This window comes from Dipteris shenzhenensis, chromosome 9 (genome assembly GCF_047967505.1).
Source record: "Dipteris shenzhenensis isolate YYH24624 ecotype China chromosome 9, Dip_SZ_1.0, whole genome shotgun sequence".
NCBI classification, from domain to species: domain Eukaryota; kingdom Viridiplantae; phylum Streptophyta; class Polypodiopsida; order Gleicheniales; family Dipteridaceae; genus Dipteris; species Dipteris shenzhenensis.
In genome coordinates this window covers 5781987-5805607 of record NC_141604.1, presented here as the reverse complement: position 1 = coordinate 5805607, position 23621 = coordinate 5781987, and the positions used below count along the sequence as shown (strand labels likewise).

At 40.1% G+C, this 23621-nt stretch overlaps 1 protein-coding gene across 1 annotated transcript; it reads left to right on the top strand.

Annotated features, from left to right (window-relative positions):
* Window positions 1-19571: 19571 nt before the first annotated feature.
* LOC147898120 (receptor-like cytoplasmic kinase 176) lies at window positions 19572-23176 on the top strand. The gene is made up of 6 exons (XM_087378836.1): window positions 19572-20910; window positions 21004-21299; window positions 21408-21543; window positions 21638-21780; window positions 21876-21999; window positions 22125-23176. Exons 1-6 carry the CDS (start codon window positions 20838-20840, stop codon window positions 22775-22777), a joined length of 1425 nt encoding a protein of 474 aa, XP_087234962.1. The 5' UTR covers window positions 19572-20837; the 3' UTR covers window positions 22778-23176.
* The last annotated feature ends 445 nt before the right edge of the window (window positions 23177-23621 follow it).

Below are 23621 nucleotides of genomic sequence, written 5' to 3'. Positions count from 1 at the left end.
ATATTGGGGCATTCTGTGCAATAATGACCCTTCTGGTGGCACTCGTAGCATACAACATTAGCACGATCTCTTGGAGGGCGGTTGGCTTGATTTTTGATGCCCACCATCTCAAGCCAAAGGTCATTTAGGGCCTTAGCTAGGTCATTGACTCCAGGTTCTGTTGCAGGGGGGGCCTCTTTAGTTGGAGGGGCCACGGGAGTAGAGAGGAGGGGGGCTCGTGGGCAAGGCTGGGGAAATCTTCGAGGCGGAGGATGAGGATATCCACCTTGTTGAGGGTAAGCATCTAAGGGAGGACCATACATCTGCGGTGGATACATCCCTGATGAGGGGTATGCCCCTGAGTTAGACCCCCCAAGTTGTTGTTGCAGGAATTGAGGGGGATGCGGAGGGACAATCGTCTTCTTTGAAGCGGGGTCAGACTGAACTTTATCAAACTTTTGAGCAATCTCATGCACTAGCACCATAGTTTCTGGATTCTCGCATTTAAGCTTGAGGCAGAATTCATCACTCGCTCTCGCTACAAGGTAGCCCAGCACATGCTGAGTCATTCCGGCACGAAATCCGGCATTGTCCTCCTGTGTGGCAATCAAACGGTCCAGGAGCACGGCCGCTCGATCCACATATCGACGTGCCGTCTCACCTTCTGACTACTTCAAGTTTGCCACCTGCAGGTACACATTCTCCGGCTCCTCTTCTTTGTCGAAATACTCAATCATAGCTGCTGTCAACCTTGGCCAGCTTTGGCGAACGTCTTCGGTTTGCTTCTCATACCACACTTGAGCCAAACCCTCTAGAAATGTGGAAAGAACCAATAGCCATCTGTCTTTAGTAAGAAAGTTGAGAGAAACACAACGGCGCTTGAAGGCCACAAGATACTCATTTGGATTTTCTTCTACCTGTCCATAAAACACGGGAATGTCAGCCATGCTTAGAAGATGGAAAAGAGGGGCTTATCTATGGACGAACAATAGTAAGAGGAAGCTTGAACTGAAAATCAGGTGAAGATACATCCAAAAAGCACACATAGGCAGGGTAGGGTGCGACTGGTGTAGTGTGAAATATTACACGAGAAGAATCTTCAGCATAGAATAGCACATAGACAATCTTAAAAGGACCAACCCTCATGATATCACATCGATCTTTACAAGCGAGGGTTAGAGGCGTGGTGTTGCATGAGGTTGTTCATCAAGGCAAACAAGAATGCCATGACAAATGTCAACAGTTGGAGAGCTTGCACATCACCTTCAGCTTCTTCCAGTTCTTGTAGTCGCCATGCTATTTCTTCAAGGGGTGTGCGGTCTGGCATCCTTCTTTTGAGCAATGTCCTTGAGAACCCTCCTAATGATCTGCCAAAGTCGGTGAACTCGTATCAAGTATGCCCAACACTTAGTTTCATCATGGCCACAACCTTTGCATTCCTTACAAATGATCACCCTCCTTCATGGCTTGCGGCTTTGTTGGGGTGGTGCTTCCACTCGCGTCATGCGTGATTGAAGTACAAGCTTCACGTGCCAAGAAATCATCAACAAGATTTTGAGTTCGAGGGATATGCTGAATTTTTACCTCTTCAAATTGGTTGCAAAGTTCCAAGGCTTGTTGATGTCGTGGAACCAAGCCTTTGCTCCGCATCTTCCACCTTCCACTAACTTGTTCACACACTAGTTGAGAATCTCCTTGCACCTCCAATTGCTTGGCATGATGTTCTTGTGCCTTTTGTAGCCCAAAAATGAGCGCCGAGTACTCAGCTTGATTGCAAGTACTTGCGGGTGAAGACTTGCTGTAACAATACTCCTCACCACCCGGTGAAGTGAGCTTCACACCCATGCCAGCCGCCTTGGTCGAAGGTTTGTAAGCTCCATCAAATTGAAGAATCCAAGATGTCATCATACCAAGACCAAAATTCGGACATCCCAAGTTTCTCGGTAGTCCAAGATAGGGAGGAGGAGAGGGTGGGGAGAATTCAACACTTGAGCCAAACGTTCAGCACCAAATAAACTTGCAATCCTTTGTTGATAGTTTATCTTAAGCCCAAAAAGAATTATAATTTGAAGCTCGAAATGAGGCACAAAAGGCTGATTAGGTACAAATGGATTCCTTGGTCGAAACATTACCAACCATAGCTGAGGCCTAGAAACCTTTGTAATGAGATTGTGAATAAACCATTCAGGACGAGCTTTTCCACAGGAATCAAAAGAAGGCAGATGCGCCAAATCTCCCCCCAAGCTTGGGGAGCATCCCACCCTTCGATGAAGGACACCGTTTTAATTACCTCTGAAGCAGCAAGTAGTTCGATCACCGCACAATGAGCAGAAGTAAAATCAAAATCCTCCCAGCGTATCAGTAGTTCTTCACCATGAATCATCCACGGTGTATCATTCCACCCGTCATCTCCTTCAATAATGCACTGTGGACAATCAGCCGTTGAAGGTCGACATGAAGATCAAGGAAGACATCTCATGCATTGGTAGCCGTAAGGTGCAGAGGAACAGGCATCAATTCCTTAAACGCGTCGAGAAGTGACATAAATGTCCACCCTTCTCGTGAGGCGTGCGTCCGTGAAGTGAGCTTGGAGAAGTTCTGAATTGGGATCTAGCAAAAGATGTGAATAGAGCACATAAAATGAAGTATTTTTGCTTTTTACAGCAAGAGCAAACTCCCTATGGTTAGAGAGTTACAGCTCCCGCGATTTCAATATATGAACAAAAATCATTACATTTTTACCACTTCCAACTTGTTGGCCCAATGATAAGACTTTCTTTTGTGAAGGGGGAGGTCTTGGGTTCCAATCCTACTCTTTAATAAAAAGAGAGGAGAGGAGAAGGAGAAGAGAAAGAGAAAGAGAAGGAGAAGACAAGAGATAGGGGGGCGCGGGATCTGCTGTTACTCTTTTGCAGGGGCTCAGAAAACAGTCCGCGACTAGAGGCCGCAATAGTCCAAAGAACTGTCACGCAGGTGAGCGCAGAAAACTGTCCGAAACCACAAGTCACAGCAATCCAGAGAACTGTCGTGCAGGTGAACGCAGAAAACTGTCCGCAACCAAAAATCGCAGCAGTCCAGAGAACTGTCGCACAGGAGACGCACGAATCGAATGCACGCGCAGTAGCTTAGAAAGAGCATAGATGGTATAGTTTTGTAGATGTAACCTGTATGAGTAGAAGATTCGCCACTAGCTGTGGAGATTCGTATCCCAGCAGCCACACCAAAACTTTTAGCCAGAAAAGTAATCGAGACCAGAGGCTAGAGGCTAAGTATGGCGACGCTCAAGGGCCATAGAGAAAAGGAGATCAAGAGGGCGAAGGGATGTCATAGGGGTGAAAAAAAAGGAATTAGAAGTGGAGGGAAGGAAAAGGGAGACTATGACACAAGGGGAAAGGGAGAGGGGGAAGAGAAGCATGTACATGATAGGAGGAGGAATGTTGAGATGTAGACATCAAGGGAAGAGAACCATACTTTATTTGAAAGAAGGGATGAGAGGGAAATATCAAAATACTAGCTAGGTGGCTTTACAAGAATGAGCGTGTCTCATCAAGGAATTGCCCCTTCCTTTTATAGCCAAAAGAGGGGGTCTCTCCACATTAGTGTATCCTCCCACATGCATGGTGTGTGTGGAAAAGTCTCCCATGTGGGCTAGGTGGTTACACACTCTCAATTGTGTGCGACAACCCTTTGCCTCAATTTTCCACATAAATCAAGCCCCATATCTCAAGTCTATGATACTCCCTTGGTCTCTTTCCAATTTTATAATATGTTCAAACCTCTAGGAGGACAAGTGGAGGGTTGGCACAAGGAATCTTGCCACCTCATCCTACTTTCCCCATTATTTAACTAGCTCTCTTGGTCCTTTTATACCTCCCCCACATGGGCCTATCCCATATGGAGGGAATAACTCAATATAATATCTATCTCTACCTATTTTATATTGCTTCTCCCATGGACTTTGAGCCATATCTCACTAAATGCAGCCTAGGTGGAGGGGTGGCACATGGAGGAGCCATGCCACCTTGCATTTTATAATATTACTATTATGGATTATGTACAACACACCTTATGGGTCCTCTTACATGGAAGGGTGGCACATGGTCATGCCCTGCCACCTCAACCCTGGGCCCTATGCACACCATATTTTATTATACTATTGCCACATATACAAACACACACACATATTAATGCCTTTTTCCTTAGACAATTTTATCCATAACAGCACCTATAGTGAGTGCTCTATATTCTGCTTCAGTCAAAGACAAAGAAACAATTGGCTGTTTGTTTGACAACCATGATATAGCACCTTGAGCAAGGAGTAATGCATATCCCTATGTCGATCTCTTGGTCTCATGATCTCGCATAGTCATTATCACAGTATCCATGCAACCTTGGATGACTTCCTCTGCATTCTATACCAAAATATTTTTGGAATATCGAGCTCCACTTGTGATATGCTAGGGTGACCGTTGTGCATTTATGTCACCGACTTGTTAACTACGATGCGGTTGGTACATCACCCATGAATAATACCTAGATGACAGCTATCTTTATGTACTCTAGTTAGTGGCTCAGTTAGTATGCCACCTTAGCTAGCTGAGTTTGGTTTGAGACCCACATATAGGGCTCACCTATTCTTTTGTACTTAGAGTTCTTTTGGCTTTCACAACTAAGAAGAGGAAAACTATTTTCAGCCTCCACCTTTGTGTATATTCCCCCATTGTGTATGTGAGAAAGCCGCAAGTGCTCCGTCCTTCTCTCCCACTCTCTTTACATGGTATCAGAGCTCGGTTCGTGGTAAGGAGCTTAAAAAAGCAAACCAAGTTCGCAGTGTCCTAATAGGAGGATCAGTGTTGCTTTCCTTTTTTTTTGAGTTTGGAAGCAAATCTCTGCAGGTAGCACAGCCGGAAAGTGCAAGAGTGCATTGTCTCAGATTGGGATGCCCTTCGCGGTGTGACAAGAGGGCAGTATATGCTACGGGGCCCGTTTTGGTGGCAGAAGTTTTCCGCAAGCACTCAAGAAAGTGCCCTATTTTTGTTGTGCAACCAAAGTTCTACAGGTCAATGAAAAGTTATCGTATGCCTATGCGCAGAGATATTGGGAGTGATAGAATCATTCTTATTGCCTGTTGATGCATAATCGTCACTAGGAAGTGACTGTGTGGTCAAATACCACTCTTGTCAGTTTTACAGATTTTCCCTTGTGAGGCAGAAGTTGTGTTTTTTTGTAGTGACATAATATTTTGCAGTGTTATGTAATGGTGTCTGATGCTCTTTCATAGATTGTCAGTGAAAAGCTTGACAAGAACAACTTCCAAGCATGGAAGTTTAGAATGACGAATTTCCTTAAGGGAAAAGGCTATTGGGAGTTCATTATTGGAGCTGAACAAGAACCAGTTATTCCTAATATTCCCAATCAACAAGAGTTACAGGCATTTAAAGGTTGGCATGAGAGAGCCAGAAAAGTTATGTACTGGCTATCTATCAGTATTTCAGATTCTATGATTGTGCATATTCAGGATGCAAGCATGCCGAAGGAGGTGTGGGATACTTTGACAAAAATGTATAGCACAAATACACAAGCTAGGAAAATGCAGCTCAAGCAGGAGTTTCATAATGTGCAGAGAGAAAATATGAGCATCAATGACTACCACATGAAGGTGAAGAAGATTGCAGATGCACTTGCTTCTATTGGGTCGCCAGTGGAAGATGATGATTTAGTTTCAATGACCTTGAATGGTCTAGGAAAGGATTATGCACAATTCCAGACATCCATTGCTGTCCGTGAGAATTTTCTTGATTTTGAGGAGTTGATTGCTCTTCTAATTTATGAAGAGTAGAGAAATGGTGGTGCATCTTCTTCAGGAGGAACTTCAAAAGAAGTTGCCTTCTTCTCAAATGCTGGAAGAGGTAGAGCAGGACGATTTGGAGCCTGTGGCAGAAATCATAATATGTAGCAAATTCAAGAAAACTAGTCCTATGGACGAGGACGTGGTAACTTTAGAGGTAGGGGGAGCCAAAGAGGTCATCGTGGATGGTAGAGAGGCCAAAATGCAAACAACAATGTTGAATGCTACTATTGTGGTAAAATGGGTCATATGGTTAAAGACTGCTTTAAAAAGCAGAATGACATTATGACTGGAAAATTGCAGCAAGGCAATTATGCATCCTCTAGTAGACAAGGTGATGACAGAAATGAGCATCTGTTTATGGTGCAGCACATGACCAATTTTGTGAAAAGTGCAGAAGAAAGCAATGATGTGTGGTATGTTGACTCAGGTGCATCAAACCACATGACAGGTCATGTAGAATGGATGCAGGATGCAAGGAAAATGGAAAGACCAGGATTTGTGGAGACTGGTGATGATACTGCACATCCTATTGTGCATATTGGTAAAATTCCTTTGTTTATGCAGGATGGAAAAAAGAAATACCTGTTTGATGTATTTCATGTCCCGAATATCACCAAGAACCTAGTTTTTATTGGTCAAATGGTTGAGCAGGGCTTACAAGTCAGATTTAATCCTCATGGATTCTTTGTTGAAGATATGAAAAATAAAGGTCGCTTGATAGCAAAAGGGAAGAAGAAGGCCAGGATGTTTACGTTGGATGCGGACATGCCTGAATTGAGTGCACTAGTGTTTGCACATGGGACCAGTGTAGTTGCAGATATTGATATCTGGCATAAATGCATTGGTCATGTTAATGTACAACGACTTAAATTAATGCAGGCCCAAAATATTGTTGCAAGATTGCCTCAGTTCAAGGTTGCAGAAATGCATTAGCCTGTCAATTTGGAAAACAAGCAAGGAAACCATTTCCTAGACATATTCAAGAGAGTAAGAGGCCATTGGAATTAATCCACTTTGATGTGTGGACTACTAAAGCTGCATCTATTGGAGGCTATCATTATTTTGTCACTTTTATTGATGACTACAGTAGAAAAGTTTGGGCGTATTTTATGAAAAAGAAAAGTGAAGTGTTTGGGCATTCAAAGCTTTTAAAGCTATGGTTGAAAAAGAAACAGGCCTGGAAATAAAATGCCTAAGGTCAGATGGAGGGGGAGAGTACCCCTCAAATGAGTTTGCAAGTTTTCTGCAGGAGCATGGCATAAAGAAGCAATATTCATGTAGTCATACCCCACAACAAAATGGACTTGCAGAAGGAAAAAACAGGCATATTGGAGAGGTATCTCGTGCCATGCTTAATGAAAAAGACTTGCCAGATTATTATTGGGCTGAAGCAGTTGCTACAATAGTGTCTACATAATGAACAGGACTCCCACTGCACCAATACATGGCATGACGCCAGAGGAGAGGTATACTGGTAGGAAACCAGATATTTCTCATTTGAAAGTTTTCGGTTGCATTGCCTATGTTCATGTGCCAGATGAGTTGAGATCCAAGTTGGATCCAAAAGCTGAGAAGTGCATCTTTATTGGTTATTCTCTGCAGCAGAAAGGGTATAGATGCTATAACCATTCTACTCGTAAGTTTACAGTGAGTAGAGATGTTTTTGATGAGATGAGCAGCTGGTATAAACCAGTAAATGTGATTAATGATGTAGATGCACAAAATGGTAATGCTGCACAGAATTCACAGCAGCAATCGCAAAATATTAGTGCACCTATAGTGTCCTCTAGCAGTGGTTCACATACTTCTTTAAAGGTTGATATGGGGAAAAACACTCTCTATAAAACGATGCTATATATCGACTTTATACAAGTCTGGCAAGTGTCGCTATATAGCGACACATTTATAAACGTTGCTATATAGAGACATTTATAAAAGTGTCACTATATAGCAACATTTATAAAAGTGTCGCTATATAGCGACACTTTTTAAGCCCACTTTGCATACTGACAATTAGTGCCATGCATGCTAAACGTCGGTGCTTAATCCTTGGAATAAGGCTCGTGTGTAGTAGTGCAATGCGGTGATAATAATCAGATGAAAGATTTCTATCTGACAAGTAATGTGAGATGAAAGATTTCGATTAGATCACTAATGTGAGGCTGAAAGATTTTGATCAGTGAACTAATGTGAGACAAAAGATTTCCACTAGACAACGAATGTGAGATGAAAGATTTTGATTAGACAACTAACATGAGACTGAAGATTGAGAAGGTCAAGCTCAATGAAATCTCTCATTATTTAAGTGCAATGCAAACACAACTAAGAGCCCATTACAAATTCTAGCCCCAAAACTTTGTACACCAATCCAAACTCTGTACACCGATCCACCTACTGCCGATCCACCTACAACGAATATATGGCATACCCAAATAACTTTGGAATGCTTTTGTTCTATCTAAAAATGATGTTGGATGGCATCCTCATAGAAACAGACCCGAAGAAGGAGGAAAATAGCTACAAGCATGCTTTGGTGGTGGGTGTATTACTTGGAGTCAGTAGAGATGGTGAATATTAATCTCTTGACTATTGTTTTTCTTGCTTCTTTAAGGTACTTGTCAAGCTCATGATGTATGTTTCTTTTGGCAAGAAATAATAGAGGCGCAAAGATGTATAGAGCGTAGAGACTAGGATGAAGAGGACCCCTAGTGAAAGGAGTTACTATGGGTGTATAAGTCGGCAAAATCAAGCAAGCAATGTGTAATCTAAGTGTGTAAAGAGGTCTACCATTGTGCAACAGACTAGCCTTAAGAGCTGGGAGATGCTTGCCATAGAGAGGCTAATAAGATAGTTGGGTATCTGGAATTTCCTTGAAAAAGAAAAATGTCATTGCATTTTAAAACAATAAAAATCTTGCAAACATTTCTTGAACTTGTGGACTTTCTCATGGTGCTCGTAATACTTTTAAAAAAACATTAGTGGGGAAAAACAAGGCTTGCTGTGGCCCTATTTAGCCCCACTAATGTTTTTTTTTAGCTTCTATTAATCGTCACTAGATAGCGACATTTACCAGTGTCACTATATAGCGACGTTTACCTCAATGACTAAATGATAATAGCATTGACTCGATATAATATTTTGAAGTTTTTTCGATTGATATAGCTTTGACAAAGTAAATTTGTTGCAGCCGAACATTTTTAAAACTACATCCTTTGGAGATGATGATGACTTTGTGAATCATGATATCCATGAGATAAATTCAAAATAAGAAATCCTAGCTAAAGAAGAGTTGAAGGGGCAGAAGGAGACAAACAAAAGTAAGGATGAATTTGTTACACTGAGTTACCTTTCCACTTTCAAGTGGAATTATTAGAACAAACTATGGACAGACTTAGGATAGTGAGAGGGACTCCACCTCCACTAATCCCTTTGTGTAGAATTTACATTCATGATAGTGTGAGGCACGTAACAATCCACATTGAAATCTGCATTTACTTTCGATGGCTATTTCGAGAAAAAGGGTTCATTTGTGTTGTCTCTGAAGGACCCCTCAGAGATTGAAATACAAGTCATCACTAATAATATTGTTGCCACATGGTATATGATTTGGTAGGACGTGAATAAAAAATTTGAGGAAAGCTTGGTAATGAATGAGATGTGGGGTGATTTACAAAATAAAATGTTTCTTTGCTAGGATGGAAATCATAGGACTCAAGCTTAGATGGAGGCTATTAAGGAGAACTTTAGTTTTGATGCATCAAAGTACATAGCAGTGAGGGGAGGCAGTCGATCAAGTGAGCGGTGTCGAGCGAGCAGGACCAAATTGGCGTGTGAGAAAATGCGACAGAAGCAAAAATGGATGGACTGCCAACACATAGTCTCATTGTATGCATGTTATCATCATTAATAAAGATTTATAGTACTTCCTCAACATGGAACACAATTATAACATAATATTGCAAGTACACATTAATGATAGTGTTCTATATTCTCATGAACGTGCATAGAAATGCTTTGGCTACCAACAACTAGTATATAGTTGAAGCAATAAAACCTTCAACATTGAACATGATCATAACATGTTATTGAAAGTCTACCTAGGTAAAAGTGTTTATAACTTTTCATCAGAAGAACTTGCATAGACATGATTTTCTTATTTTTGTCCTAATGTATGGATAGAGTTCCATCATGCTTCTTATTACAGGAAGACTTCCTCTACATTTAATGCAAGAAACTAGCAAAATTTCCATTAAATTCACATTTTGATGCATGAAATTTTACTAAATGGTGAAAAATGTTATGATAATAATCTAAATCATGCCTTGCCATTCGTTTTGATATGTAACATGACCCCATTTGGATTTGTAAATCAAAAGATACGGGACGCCAAAATTCTCATGTTTTGGGCCAAAAGAGGGAGTGCATTAACCTAAATTCTCATGTTTTGGGCCAAAACAGGGAGTGCGTTAACCAAAATTCTCATGTTTTGGACCAAAAGAGGGAGCATGTTAACCTAAATTCTCATGTTTTGGTCCAAAAAAGGGAGTTTTGGCCCAAAACATGAGAATTTCGACATCCTGTATCTTTTGATTTACAAATCCAAATGGGATCACGTTACATATTAAAATGAATGGCAAGGCATGATTTAGATGATTATCATGACCTTTTGTACCATTTAGTAAAATTACATGCATCAAAATGTGAATTTAATAAAAATTTAGTCGATTTGTTGCATCAGATATAGAGAAAAGTTTATCTAATCAGAACCATGCCAATATGTTTTCTATTTTGGCTTCTACTATTGATTTCTATAAGCAAAGATTGATTTGTTTTGGAATTTAACTCGTTTATGTACTTACTCTTTAGATTTTGTTGGATTGGTGGGATAAGAGTGATCATTAGGGAGGGATGTTTTTACAAACACCAAAACATGGGTTTTGTTCCTAGAGTGAATAGAGTTTCAAAAACCAAGCATTTACACATGCATGTAATGTGGAATATTCCATTCAAGGAGTCCTAGGAAACTTATGACTTGTGGGGAGGATTTCATTGGTGATCTCACTTATGTTGGTGGAGAGAGAGAGAACTTGATTATTGAGGATTACCAAAAAGTGAATGAGGAAAAGTGAGTGATAGATAGGGTGTGTCTTTACTAATGATGCATTGGCAATGACATAGGTCCAATTCTCTTATGGATTTTTGAAGAACTTAGATATTTTTTGTACTAAAATAGGGGATTTTTCAATCTATTCTTATTTTGTTTTGATTGTTTTTTTTTCTCGCTGTCTTTTTCTTGCTCGCTTTTTTTGGTTCGCTCACTTTTCCTCGCTCACTTTTTGGTAATCCTCTTTGACATTTAGCACTATTTAGCATTTAGTACTAGTTAGCACTTAGTACTACTTAGCTTAGCAATATTTAGCACTATGTGTAGTCTCAACGGTGACTCACATGCCGTGGGGATCTTGAAGGGATTCCGATGGAGCCTCAACTCCAAGCTACTCCTTGTGAGAGTTTCGCAAGTGTCACTCAAGTGGCTCCCGGATTGTTGCAATGTGTTTCCACAAGAGAAAAAGGGAAAGGGGAGATGGGAGAAGATAGGGAGAAGGGGAGGACAGAGATGAATGAATGCGAATGGAGTGACAAACACAAAAGCACTACAAAGGAAACAAGAGAACACAAAAAAACACTCTTGGACGAGAAGAGAAGCTTAACAATAAAGACCAAAGTCAACAACTTGGCCCTTTATACATGTCACCTTTTAAAGAGAGGGCCAACCCTAATCTCTTTATACTACTCTCTTTCCTCATTCTATATAATCAACTTGGACCTATTTCGCTCCAAGGCATAATCCTAGCTCTACGGACTTGCCATGGCCCATCATCATCAAATGTTATTGCTAAATAACTGGTGGTGGAATATTGTTAGCCAATCGGTTAACACACTACTAGTAGCACTTAGCACTAAGTAATATATATCACTCAGTAGTATTAGTAGTATTTAGTACTATTGAGCAGTAGTATTTAGCACTTAGCACTTAGTACTATTTTGCATTTACTACTATTTAGTAGTTAGTACAATTTAGCACTAGTTAGCACTTAGTACTATTTAGCATTTAGTACTATTTAGTACTTAGAACTATTTAGCACTTAGCAGTATTTAGCACTATTAGTAGCACTTAGCACTAAGTAATATTTAGTACTTAGCAATATTAGTAGTATTTAGAACTTTTAGTAGTACTTAGCACTTAGTAGTATTAGTAGTATTTAGCACTTTTAGTAGCACTTAGCACTTAGTACTATGTAATAGTATTGTTTGTTGTTTGAAGCCAGTTCACATATTTATGATTTGTTTTTTCTTACCTATACTCTTTAGTAAGTTAAATAGTATTTTTTGCTGTTTGAAATAGAGTACTGTTCAAGACTAACTAGTATTGTTTATGACTAAAAAGTATTGTTAATGACTAACTATTTAGTCCAAATTAGTATTGTTTATGACTAACTAGTACTGTTTAATCCAAATTAGTATTGTTTATGACTAAATAGTATTGTTTAGTACTAATTAGCTCGAAGCTCCAATAAAGCCCTTGTGAATATGGCCCTTGAGGGGCAAGGCCCATATTGCCTTTAGTTTTAAATAACTTACTATTTAGTTCTACTTCTATTTAGTACTATTTTTTTCTCTTAACCTTTTTATTAATGATTGGTTCTGCAGGAAGAAATCTTTCTGAATTTCCAAGAGCAACATCCTTCCATAGACATTGGTTTCCATTCTTTTCAGAATGTAAAGCCCTATTTCATTAAAAAAGTAAAGGAAATGAATAATTGTTGTTGTATTTACCACACAAGAATAGACTTGTTCCAACAAGTACTGAATTCCATGAGACAGAATACCTTATCATTGCATGGAGATATGTGTGATTGCTTACGCAAGGTTTGTAGGGCCCAAGGGGAAGAAACATGTGTCGCCCACACTAGCACCTATTCTTCTGTGTCTAAAATGTGGTGTTCAGTAATATGTCCAAAGGATGAGGATGCTAAATGGCACACGCTTGATTGCTTATTGGGCAGATGTGACAAGTGCCCAAAACCGTTCTTTGCCCACATGAGTTGAATGATGAAAATGGTGCATTGATAAGATGGAATACATACGAGTATGTCATTGAGAATATGGGGAAAGTTGATACAAAGAAGAGAACACAATTCCAAATCCAAAAGGGGTCATGTTACATATCAAAATGAATGACAAGGCATGATTTAGATGATTATCATGATCTTTTGCACCATTTAGTAAGATTTTATGTATCAAAATGTGAATTTAATGGAATTTTTGCCAATTTCTTGCACCAGACTTAGAGCAGGCCACTTGTAATAAGAGCATGTTAGAACTCTATATATATATTGGGACAAAAACAATCAAATGTTTTCTATGCAAGTTCTTCTGATGAAAATATATAGAACCTTTTTACCAAGGCAGACTTTTAATAACATGTTGATCATGTTCAATGTTGAAGTTTTTATTGAATGATGCACTTTAACTATATACTACTTGTTGGTAGCCAAAGAATTTCTATGCAATTTCATCTCATGGGAATAAATAGCACTATCACTAATGTAGACTTACAAGCTTATGTTATAATCATCTTCAAAATTATGGTGATACTATAAAGCTTTATTAACGAAGTGTACATACATGTAGTGAGGTTATGTTTTTCTCAAGTGATGCACTTCAACTATATAGTACCTGTTGTTCATAGCCAAACCATTTCTACTTAAGCTCATCTCATAAAATATAGAACACTATTACTAATGTGCACTCGCAATATTATGTTATAATCATGTTCAATGTTGAGAAAGCACTATAAATCTTTATTAATGATGAGTACATACATACAATGAGATTATGTGTTTATAGCCCAACCATTTCTACTTTGCTAGCTTTTTCTCGCTCGCTTATCTGGTCTTGCTCACTTGACATCGCTTGCTTGATCGGCTCCCTCAATGTCAAATAGTAATAAATGCTAAACTAAAATAAATACTAGTAAGTACTACTAGCAAGGTTGCAAGGCTTCAAATACTAGTAGTAGGGTTAGTGCAAGGAGGAGGAGAACTATGAGTCCTATATCATTTGTGAATGATTTCAAACATCACACGCTCCTAATTAGTACTAAACAATACTATTTAGTCATAAGAAATATTCTGTTTAGTAGTGGGTTTCATTGAACAAGGAAGATGCACCTTTGTGAGCTCCAAGATATGGCTGGGATGTTTTGGATACTTTTTTGGGCCAAGCCTATGCCTGCAAACATCCTTTTTATTTGGAGAAACCTTGGTGTTGTCTTTCCAAAATTGGACAACACATTAAACAACCTCACAACTTAAGGAATCTCGCCTATGCTTTCAACCTCCATTTGTCCATTTGAAAGAAGCTTGTTTTATGTCCATGCGATGTTATACATCGATGCTTGTCATTTTTTTAAAATACCCTTTAGCCCTTATGTGTAGTAGTGTTTTAGGGTCTTATTGCATCCTTAGAAAAATACATGCATATTGATGCTTGTGTTGATGATTATTTCTCCTTCCAAAACTTTTTTGATTCTTCTATCAAAGACCACTATTCTCTTTAAAAAATCCTCACAAATGACCCTTTTAAAACGCCTTATCTATAGTAGTATTTTTGGGACTCATTGGAAACTTGGGAAACTAATATTTAATCTCCTAATAAAATAATCTTGAAATGGCACAGAATCTCTCATTGGCAAGAAAACATATCAAAAGTTGTATAATACATAGCATCTAATGTAGAAAGTGTCAATCGAAAAGTATTATCTTATATTTTTACCATGTTTCCATGCTTTTTTCATATAAGGCTCATATAATTTTTTTAATGCATCATAACATTATAAAAATTGACCATATTTTAATAGTTTAAAGTATAAGATTCGATTATTTATGTTTGTTTCTAAGTTCTTAGTACTTTTTGTTGAAGCTTGAATGATCCTTGATTTCATTTTTGTAAAGTATTTAGATTTCTTGTTTATGAAATCAAGTATTCATTATATGCTAACAACGATTTATGATTAGTAAGAGGTGAGAGACATGCTTAATATTGAGATACATCATTGAGGCATGAGATCCAAGTTTAGCAAACTATGACGCACTTTACAACTAATACGGATTTGACATTTTATATTGTAATATTAGTAAAGCTCAATATTCGCATAGCTAATATAATTCACATTATTATAGTTCAAGAAAAAATATTACTATTTTGTCCTTTGCTAATCATATTTAAAATTATGTTAGATGTTGTTGCATTTTGTGTGGAGAAGATAAGATAACTAAATATACAAGTGACACGTGAAGTGAAGAGGATTGCATTTAAGATGTAGTATAACATGGAAATGACGAATGTATAAAGTGTTCTTGAAATTTAGAAGCGTTTGTGTTTTTTTCTCCCATTTGTGTCCCCCCTCTCTCCCCCTCCCCCCCAAAATAAATAAATAAATAATCCTTTTGCAAAACAATGTGAGTAACAAAGTGGTGTGCTCCCATGTAGTTTATTTTAAGATTCTCATATAATTCAATTAATATAGGTATCTTTATCAATTATTCATTGCCTCCAAATTATGCTCACCTTATTAGGGAAATTTTTATTAACACTAGTTTTCCCCTAAGTACATGTTGATGGATACTAGTTTATTTTAATATTTGAAGGGTTCCAAATCATTACAGTACCACATGACATTAGTGGATATGACATTAATGTCTATACGATCCACTATTATGTGATGAAAAAAATATGGTTTGATTCATCTAAATTAAAATATAGATCCAATCATTAAAGAAGGGAATTTTATGAAATAATGTGTCCACTAGTGGGAGTAAAAGAAATTGGTTTATACATGAACCATGCAGGCATGTCTTGTGAGCGAACTATGTTTTACATTTGTTATATTGGTATGGTTGTTGTTTAATGCTAGGTGCATATAAATCTGTCCATATAAGAGGCCCATCTAAAAGGCTAAAAAATAGAAACTTTAATTGAGGCTATGTTTTGATACAAAAGAGGGACCTTATAATTGACAACAATTGAATTCCTTATAATTATTTTTCAATCGACAACAATGGGTCTAAATCTAGATACCATAAAGTTTGGTTTTTTGCTTAAGAAGAAGAAGCCTTTATAAAAGGGATAGTTAAACATAAGAGTTTTCCAAATGTTTTAGTATGCTTTTTGTAATGTTGAAATGATTAACACAGAAATACACTTTTGTAGGTGAGTTTTCTCAAGCATGAGCTAGATGATTTTATTTTTAACTTATATACTAAAAGTGCAATGTATTCCATACCCACATGGCTATAATATTTTTAAGAAAAAGAAGTAATAAAAAATGGTTAAGAATGCCTAGAAGGGATGTGCATGACAGTTATAACGCCAATGTGGTTTTTAGATTGTGCCATTGAATTTTCCATCCTAAATGAACACCTTGATATAAATTTTAATAGGAGGCATAAAGTGGAATATGATACACACCATCGAGGTGTTTGTTTAACAAACTGTGTCCATTGAAGTGGATACTTAGCCTACAAGGTTGCACATGTCAGCAAAATCTTTGGTTATGCTATATTGGCAAATTTTAGGAAGTGAATATAAGTTATGTATTTCCATTGACATTTACTCATCGTAGACACAACTTAGCAAGTGTCTTCAAATAAATTCGCTTATCAATCATGAGCGATGCTCTACTACGTAGAAAAAATAACTCTCTCATATAAATAAATATTTGACATACTAGCAAAGTGATAATTATAACTTTCTCATAAATCAATAGTTGATATAAATGATTATTGGTTAAATCAATGTTTGAAATAGACAACTATTGGTCATAACTACTCAATACTTGATTATTGGTTAAATCAATAATTGACATAGACCAAAACTTTTTTTTTTCATTGTCAACTAGCGCTTGTCAAATTTGTGTCTGAGTAATTCTATCAATATTAAATATTGATGTTTGTACTTGCATACAAGCATCTATGGCAAACGACTTTGCTAAAAGGAGCTTAAGCACATCTCCATATGGTATTTCTCCAACCATACAAACTTCTTTCATATGTAATAAATGGTGGTAAACTTTTGTTCTACCACCACCAAAACCCACTTGCAGAAGATTGAGTTAAAGCCTTGAACAATGCATGCATGTGAGTAACAATGTGCAACGTGCACACACGCGCACGCACACATGTGTGCATGTGTGTGCGTGCATGTGTGTGTGTGTGTGTGTGTGAGAGAGAGAGAGAGAGAGAGAGAGAGAGAGAGAGAGTAGTCTGTGAAGGTAGGAAGGAATTATCAAAAGTAGGGGATTTCATAAATAGTGATGTTGACAACACCATAGAAATAATATAATTTTGAATTGTCTACTCTTTATCAAAATTCTATCAACACTTTGAACTTCTTTTAGAGAGCTGAGTAAAGATAAGATGATCATATAAAAGTGTATTTCATTATTATGTAATGAAGATTGAAAATGGCCACCCTTCTTTATTTAATGGAACCATTCATTGATGAAGAGTTTTTTTTGTTTAATTTGTCCAAAAGTAGCATTCTAAACATAAAGTATGGCCTATTGTATTTCATTGCTCTACTTGAGTGTGAAAATACTTGTAACAATATGGTAAGCCTAACCTTGGTAGTGCACATGAACATGATAGCCTCTTGTACATTGAAACTCATTACCAAACATGATGTTGACAAAGTCTTAAGATTAGAAAACTTAAATGTTAAAATAAAATGTGGGAGGTAAGTGCAAACTATCATATGCTAAGACTATTTGTCATATTGCTTCTTTGTGAAGGCAAGAATAAGGTCCAACATTTGCTTATGACAATATCCTTTATAGTGCCCTTGGAATAATGCATAGTTTACATTTTTCATTTCAAGGGTGAACTCCCTTTAGTAGAAAGTATTGTATACGTTTTTAAATTTTATAACTCATATTTTCAAAAGAGGAGTCGACCATGGACGGTAGTGTGACATAGAAGGCTCCTCGGTGATATGACTAATAAAATAATGTGTTGAGGATTGAGTGTTTGTTGGTTGTAGTCATGCCCCATGTGACATGGAAAGGGAATCCAAAGGATAAAAGGTAGGTAGGTGAACCACATTTTATGCTTTCTCAATGAAGGCTTACTAGGTGAAGAAATGGTGTATATAGACATTTTACGCTTCTCAATAAAGGCTTGCTAGGTGAAGAAAAGGTCTATATAAAGAATTTTCCTTTAAATGACATTTATGTCACTAAGCGAGAGAGAGAGAGAGAGAGAGAGAGAGAGAGAGAGAGAGAGAGAGAGAGAGATGCGATGAAGGCAAATGGAGGAACACTCTAGATGAGATAAATCGGAAGACCTCTGTGCTTGTGATGTAGGCATTGGCCTCATGGAAGCAAGTTATGTTAGCAAGTGATAGTGTAGCTAATAGGGCAAACTACATCTTGGGTTTTCATGTCTATTATGGATCCAAACACACACTGTCAGTCTCATTTTTTGGAGAATCGTGTTTGGGGCTTGGGTACCTTCCAAAGAATTAATGTTGCTACCCACCCTCAAGTGCTATGCCTTCCATAAGCTATGCTTGCAATGTGTAGAACTTATCCTTTCTTCTAAGAGGGTTCAACATTTGAGGTAGTCACTCACTGTTCATCCTTAGCCTTGAGAACACCATTTGGTAGTGGTAGAATGTACCCCCCATCATGCCCAGAGTGGCCTCGTGGAAGGAGGCTTCGTGTGGTTGGCCCCTTAATACTTGCCCTTAGCATTATGAATTTGCTTTGGTGACTCCAAACAACAAAGTTTTTATGAGTTGGACCCTATTTTTCTTGTTGTGTTTGCAATTGCTAGGTAGTGGAAGCTAACATCTTACATAGTAATGCATCATTTTATTCTACACTATCTATAACTAGTACTCTTCTATGATGTAAGCTTAGGAAGGTCCATATAACAAGCTCTTGCACAATAATGCAATCTCCATGTGTTTGAGATGCATATCCTAGTAATGTATGTTTTGATGAGGGCCAATTTGCTTGGACTCATCTACACAAGATCTCATGGAAGGCATAGGTAGCCAAGTATGACCTTTTCCTCGCCACCAACTCAATGGATTATGCTAGGCTAATGGAGTCATAAAATGGCACGCGGGTGTGAAGCGTGCGAGCCATTTTATGAGGGGAAAGTTGAACTCCCCCCCTTTCCCGGGCTTGGGGTGTCAGTTTCTCATTTCGGGCAGTTAATTTGGGTAGATCTAAGATTACTATTTGTAAAAGATTTTCATCCACCCAAGATTTGTAAAATTGCAGCTCCATGAAGTCCAAAGTCTCATTTAATGAGGCTCAAGGGAGGTTTTGAAGGCTCTCTCAAAACCAATCATCCCATGGTTGTTAGATTGTTTGGGCCAACGAGAATGCTTGATTACAATGGTGGGCTTGAATCCTGAGAGCATGTTCACCCCCTCCATGGGGCAGTGAGACTTGCCTGCTAGTGCGGACCCACTGGCGACTGCCAGCCACACTTAGACCAACATGTGGCACGGTGGCTGGCCACGAGTGCAGAGTGGCAATCATTGTAGCAATGCCACGTGGAGGAAGACAAGTCCAAGATACAAGCATGAACAAAAATTCTCTAAAGACAAAACAAAGAAGAAAAAGGGGACAGCAAGTCTCCTCTTTTGAGGTTGAGGTGCTTCAGACAAGCGTCAACCTCCCTGCTTCCACCCCCTGCTCGCCTTGTTTCTCTTCTCCTGTCCGCGGAGCTCATTTTGCTGAGCGCCATAGACGAGGGGAGCGACTGGGAGGCCGGAGAGAGAGAGAGACGGGGAGAGAGAAGAGGGCGGTAGAGAACGGCGCAAAGAGAGCTAGCGAGCGAGCAGCGCGCGCGCGAGAGAGAGAGAGAGAAGACTACGCTAGTGGAGACGGCGCATCTGTGCTCAAGAGCTCAGCCTAGACTGCCAGAGACAAGCATTTTAGCGTGCGAGATGGAGCTGGAGTTGATGCATTCCGCGGTTTTTGGGTAATCGTGATCGCGAGGCAGCAGATTGTGCATTTCATGTTTCTGGGTTTAAGGGTTGCTCGGAGATATCTCTGTGTTCACGGCTTTTATGTCGTTGATAGCGATGTAGGGGGGAATCAACAGATTGTGCATTTCCGTGATTTTGGGTTTAAGGCTTCCGTAGGGGTAGCAGCGGCGACGTTAGCGAGGCAGGGAACTTGGAAGACAAGCAGCCACGCCAGCGTTCGGTGTGTGCAAGCTCCTCAAGCTTGGAGAGAGAGAGAGAGAGAGAGAGAGAGAGAGAGGCAGAGCACTATTGTGCCTTGGTTGAGGGGAGCAAAGGAATGATATCTTCTCACTGAGAGAGATGCAGAGCATGATTGGTTGAGGGCAGGAAAGGAGGAATTGATCGTTTGCATAGGGAGAGACAGAGAGAGAGAGGGAGCGAGGGAGCGGCAGAGGACCGTCCTGGTTTGGTTGCGGGGAGCGAAGGAATGATATGTTCTGGGGAAATTGATCGTTTGCGAGGCAGAACGAGCGACACCAGCGTTGGTTGTTTGCAAGCTCCTGAAGCTTGGAGACGGAGAGGAAGCTCGTGAAGCTTTTGAGAGGAAGCTCGTGAAGCTTTTGAGAGGGAGAGTTAGAGAGACAGAGACACAGAGAGAAAGGCAGAGCACTATCGTGGTTTGGTAGCGACGGCGAGGCAGAGCACCATCCTGGTTTTGGTTGAGGGGAGCAAAGGAATGATATCTTGTGAGAAGTTGATGGTTTGCTCTTTCGATCAGTAGATCGTTTTCAGGCCTTAGACTTTTCGACTTTGCGGTTGGCATGGACGTTGCAGCTTGAAAAAGCCAGTTTGCTCTTCGCTTTCCGTCGCCCCATTGATCGTTTCCCTTGCTCCATCCATGAATTCCAACACCTCTTGATGTGCTCCCAAACAGTAGCGCATTCCACTGCAGCGAGCTTTCATGGGCAATTGCTTGGGAGAGCAAGTGAAAGCCGAGAGCCCTGCGCACTGCAGCAGTAGCCACCAGATTTCAGGTCTCCTCCTTTTTTGCACTACATCTGTTTCTTTGCACGGCGTAAATCTTTTCCGGAAGCTCCCGTTTTCAACAGCCTCCTGTTTCCCTGCAGCTCATCCAGCGACGACCAAGGAAAACGGCTCTCGAAACGGCTTGGCGAATCCGAACGATGCAGATCCTTTGCGGCATTCTACGAGCAGTAGCTTACGGGCATTTTCATTCAGCGACCTGAAGGCCGCCACGCGAAACTTTCGTCCCGACAGCGTCCTCGGGGAGGGAGGTTTCGGTTGCGTGTTCAAGGGCTGGATCGATGAGCAGGGATTCATGGCTACCCGTCCGGGAACCGGCATGGTGATAGCTGTCAAGAAGCTCAATCTGGAAGGATTGCAAGGGCACAAAGAATGGCTGGTGCTGATCCTTCCCTCTCAGTTTGTTGTACTGTGTCGCCTCGATCGCCTTGTTTATTGTATGTGTTGAAGCTGAAATACAATTCCTTGGCTCCGTTGCAATTTTCAGGCAGAGGTACACTTTCTCGGCCAGCTTCACCACGCCAATCTTGTTCGATTGATTGGCTTTTGTGCCGAAGATGACCACAGATTGCTTGTTTACGAATTCATGCCCCGTGGTAGTTTGGAGAATCATCTCTTCAGACGTGAGCTCCTCCTCTCTCCTCCTCTCTTCCTCATACTTTCACATTGCTCTCTTTCCATGCTCCTTACCAGCTCGCCTGGCGTTATTTCATGCAGGCGGTAGTCATACTCATTCTCTGTCTTGGGCGATAAGGATTAAAATTGCAGTGGGTGCTGCTAGGGGACTTGCTTTCTTGCATGAGGCGGAGAGACCTGTCATCTACCGAGACTTCAAAACTTCCAACATCTTATTGGACTCTGTGCGTATCATTCCTTCTAATCGTTGGAAGATAATTAGTATACTTCAAGTAAGAGAAAATAATGTTGATGCAAAGTCTTACTCTGGTTTTTTCAGCAATATAATGCAAAGCTCTCAGATTTTGGGCTTGCAAAGGATGGACCAATTGGCGATAACACTCATGTTTCCACTCGAGTGATGGGCACTTACGGTTATGCTGCTCCTGAATATGTAGCAACAGGTTCTGTATCATCCTTCATGCATCAGACATTAGGGATCTCATGTTTAGATGAAACTCACAGATGATACAGACTGGTTAACTTCCTTTTGAGCCTGACAAAGCACCTTTGATGTGTATATATGCAGGGCATCTGACAGCAAAAAGTGATGTGTACAGTTTTGGAGTGGTTATGCTTGAGATCCTGACAGGACGGAGAGCTGTGGATAAAAACAGACCTTTCGGAGAGCAAAATCTGGTGGAATGGGCCAGACCATACTTAAGTGATAAAAGGAAAGTTTTTCGTCTTCTTGATCCTCGTCTAGAGGGTCAGTATTCCATGAAAGGAGCTCACAGAGCCACAACTTTAGCTCTAAGTTGTCTAAACCCTGATCCAAAGGTGAGGCCTCTCATGAGGGATGTTGTGAAGTTTCTTGAGCCCTTGCTGAACACAAGAGAAATAGCCAGATACTGCCATAATTCACTTTCTGAGGAACGTTCATCACGGCCTCAGGCGAATGGTTTTGCACGACCTCTGCAGAATGGGTTTGCACAGCCTCAGCAGAATGGTGTAGGGAGAACGCACAAGAACAATTTGACGAGACCATACCAGAAGAGGGTTGTGCAGCCTTACCAGTATCGCTTGGTGCAACCCCAGCATAATGGAACCTGGAATTTTCAAGGCAGCTGTCGGAACGACACGTGTGACATATCAGACAAAGCCAGAAATTCTATGGATTCCAGCATTGCCCGACCAAAGGAAGAGGAAACAAACACAGCAGTAGATGATGATCACTTGTAGTCTGCTGTACCCATCGCTGATCTGTTGGAATGCGTTCTGTGAGTTGCTGCTTCCATCAAGACAAGAGATGGTGAAGAGTAGTGCAGGGATTTTTAATGCTCTGTATGTCCTGAGCTGCTCTACACAGGTCAAAACATCTAGTGATATTCCTGAAGCTAGGCCTCGAGTTTGACCTCCAAGATTAGCGTTTTGTGTCCCCCTCAACATTTATCTTGATGATTGATTGGAATGTGTTCTTTCCTTTAGGTTGTATGGGGTGATCGTTAGACATCTTACTGTGATTATGTGAGGACAAGTGCATGCCCCAGTGAAACACTCTCACAGTACTGGGATACCCTTTAATGTCAAGGATATGTAAAAGCACATAGATATGTAGAAGCTTGCAAGTTCTCGATCGTATGTATTGCTAAATATCCAATGGCATAGAGGTTTGGTGATGCTTTTATGGTGGTGCAGGTCATCCTCACAACATTTTTCCATATGATGCAGGGATCTTCCTCTGGTTCCATGCTCACGTTTGTTTTTCTTTGGTGTTTCAGCCGAGAGACAATGCTCGTATGGAAGCAGGGTGCCTCGTCGCTTGGGTTTCTGTTTTCAGATGGGCAGCATATGGTTGTTTCATAGGGTATGGTGTGATGGGTGTGCGTGTGTGGGGGGGGGGGGGGTAGGGAGAGAGAGAGAGAGAGGGGAGAGAGAATGAAATGCTCTAGTTATGTCTTCTGGGTACACAACAGTATGTATGGACAATGCTATGCCACATGATCTCTCGTTGCCGCCCTGAATAGCGTGCAGATTACATATCCTTCATGGATGCAGAGTCAAATTCATGCTCAAGCTATCTGTA